This window comes from Mus musculus, chromosome 14, assembly GCF_000001635.26.
Source record: "Mus musculus strain C57BL/6J chromosome 14, GRCm38.p6 C57BL/6J".
Classification (NCBI taxonomy): domain Eukaryota; kingdom Metazoa; phylum Chordata; class Mammalia; order Rodentia; family Muridae; genus Mus; species Mus musculus.
Window position 1 is genome coordinate 50392367 of NC_000080.6, and position 2891 is coordinate 50395257.

Sequence of the window (2891 nt, forward strand, 5' to 3'; positions counted from 1 at the left end):
GCATTGTTTAAATGATAAGATTGCTTCAATTCTTATCTTAACAAGTGAATTAAGTATGAATTTGAAATACAAGATTACCCTTGCCAGACATTTCTCTGGCTACACATTAAGAAATAAGAGAGTTTTCACATTTATTTTAATTCCAAGAGAAACGTTAAAAAGGTTTCATAAGACTGTTGATAACCATTATATTGACTGATCAATGGTTTCTAATTATGAATATAAATATATAGGTTTTCTCAGCAACAATGCTATTGGAGTGTACAAACAACAAATAGGAAACACTTTTCTGGATTCACTGACCTATACCCTGGAATGTATATGTATTCCTTTGAAGAGGAGTCAGAAAGTCATAATTTCTGAATCTGTAATCTTCACAGAATAGAAGACAATGACCTCAGCCAGAAATGCTTCCCATACTGTGAGTCACTTCATCCTCTTAGGCTTCCCTTGCCGCAGAGAAATACAGATCTTCCTTTTCTCCATATTCTTTATGATTTACATTTTGACTTTGCTTGGAAATATGGCAATTGTGTATGCAGTGTACTGGGATCATCGGCTTCATACACCCATGTACATTCTGCTGGCCAACTTCTCCTTCCTAGAGATATGCTATGTCAACTCTGATGTGCCAAACATGCTGGTCAACTTCCTCTCCACGACCAAAACCATCTCCTTCACTCGATGCCTACTCCAGTTGTACTTCTTCTTCTCCCTGGGCACAACTGAATGTCTATTTCTCTCCATCATGGCCTATGACAGGTTCCTGGCAATCTGCCGCCCACTGCACTACCCCACTGTCATGACCACTATGTTCTGTGGCAACCTTGTCATATTTTGCTGGGTCTATGGGTTCCTCTGGTTTCTTATCCCAGTGATACTCATTACTCAGCTGCCATTTTGTGGGCCAAATGTGATAGATGACTTTCTTTGTGACCTTGGTCCCTTGCTGGCCCTAGCTTCAGTCTGTGTCCCAATCCCAGGCACTGTTCTCATCTGTGGCACTATGAGTTCCCTCCTCATCTTTGGCACATTTTTTTATATTATTGGTTCATATACCTTAGTGCTGAGGGCTGTGATCCGGATGCCCTCTTCTGCTGGTTCAAAGAAGGCATTCTCCACCTGTTCATCACACCTGGCTGTTGTATTTCTATTTTATGGTTCAGTCATGATAACATATGTAAGCCCAGGATCAGGACAAGCAAAGGGCATGCAGAAGTTCACAACTTTATTCTATTCAGTTATGACTCCTTTCTTCAACCCCATGATCTATAGCCTCCGAAATAAAGAAATGAAAGATGCCTTGAAAAAGGTTGTAGGAGGTTCTTAGAAGGACTTAGGTATAGTGAATTATTTAAAATGAGCTTGGAGTCTTAGACATGTTCAACATGTGACCACTGGATTTGTACATTGTAGAACAACAACTAATGTGATCCATCATATTTGTCGATCACAATCTTATATGGCAATGTCAGAAGCCTGAAGCCATAGGTCATTAATTAATGGAGAGACTGGCAGGTACATGGGAACTTTTCACAGAGAGACAGTTCAAAATTATAAGTATCATGCCATCACTGTAGACTCTTCCCCTTGCAGAATTCACTGTATCTTCTATAGCATGTTGTTTGTAGTGTGTCTTTCTTTATTCCTTGTGTTACAGTTAGCTACCCAGGATCTGTTTTTTTTTAATCCCTTTCCATCCTTATTAAATTGAAAATTCCTTGAGAATGGGAAATATACTGCATTAATTGCTGTCATTTCAGAAAATAACACAGCACATAAATGTCACTAAAGTAAATTTAAATAAAAATAAATAAAAAGCCAGAAAACCAGGCAGACTGCTTGCAGACTACTCTGTCTATTAACCCAGACCCAATGATCAGGATCACCCCTAGTATTGGAACAAAGCATGAGCTGCAGCCCTCTCTCCCCTCTGCCCATGCCTCCTATGGATTGCATTGGTCATCTTTGAGCCATCTGCCCTGCCCAACTCATTGCTGTGTAATACCCTACAATTTGGGTAGACACCCCTTGCTCAACCATAAGCCATGCTTGCCAGAAGACAGGTAGGTGGTTGTGGTTCTTTTCTACTCTTTCTGTTAGCCCAGACCCAATCTTCAGGGATGCATTTAGCCCTTGGTACATACATACATACATACATACATACATACATACATACATACATCTCCCTCTGGCCTCTCTTCCCCTAGCCTCCAACACCAGAGACTATTTCCCATGAACATACCAAGCAAGCAGATCAATAACACAGGCAAAACACACTTTCAAAAATTCAGAGAGAAAACAGAAATTAAATAATAAAAGAACAAAACACCCACCATACAAAGACAAACACACAAATCAGCACCTACACCTATAACTACCTCAAACTCAGATGCATAGACACCAGGATAAGAGCACAATCTATAATAGCCAAGGTAATAATCTTCCCAAGAATCCACGATCTCACCACCCCAGGTCCTGGATATTTCTACATAGACGAAGACCAACTATAGAAAGATGATAGACATCCTTAAAGATGAAATGAATAAATCCCTTAAAGAAATCTAGGGAAACTCAAACAAACAATTAGAGAAAGTGAATAAACCCCTTAACAAAAACAAAGAAAAAGAACAAAACAATTAAAAAAAAAAAAAGAGTTGAAGAAAAAATCAGAAAACTTTTCAAGACCCCAAAATGAAAACAGAAACAATAAAGAAAACCCAAACTGAGAGAATTCTAAAAGTGAAAAATGTAGGAAAGCAAACAGGAACTACAGAAGCAACCTTCACCAAGAGACTATAAGAGATGGAGCAGAAAACTTTATATGCCCCAGTACAGGGGAACGCCAGGGCTAAAAAGTGGGAGTGGGTGGGTAGGGGAGTGGGGGGGTG

General features: G+C 39.5%; 1 protein-coding gene across 1 annotated transcript; it reads left to right on the top strand.

Moving 5' to 3' along the window:
- Nucleotides 1–391: 391 nt before the first annotated feature.
- Olfr736 (olfactory receptor 736) lies at nucleotides 392–1330 on the top strand. The gene has a single exon (NM_146666.1). The coding sequence runs from the start codon at nucleotides 392–394 to the stop codon at nucleotides 1328–1330; it is 939 nt and encodes a 312-aa protein (NP_666877.1).
- The last annotated feature ends 1561 nt before the right edge of the window (nucleotides 1331–2891 follow it).

What these genes read in the sequence shown, in the direction of transcription:
- Olfr736 (NM_146666.1), top strand. Translation starts at nt 392, where the DNA reads ATGACCTCAGCCAGAAATGCTTCCCATACTGTGAGTCACTTCATCCTC.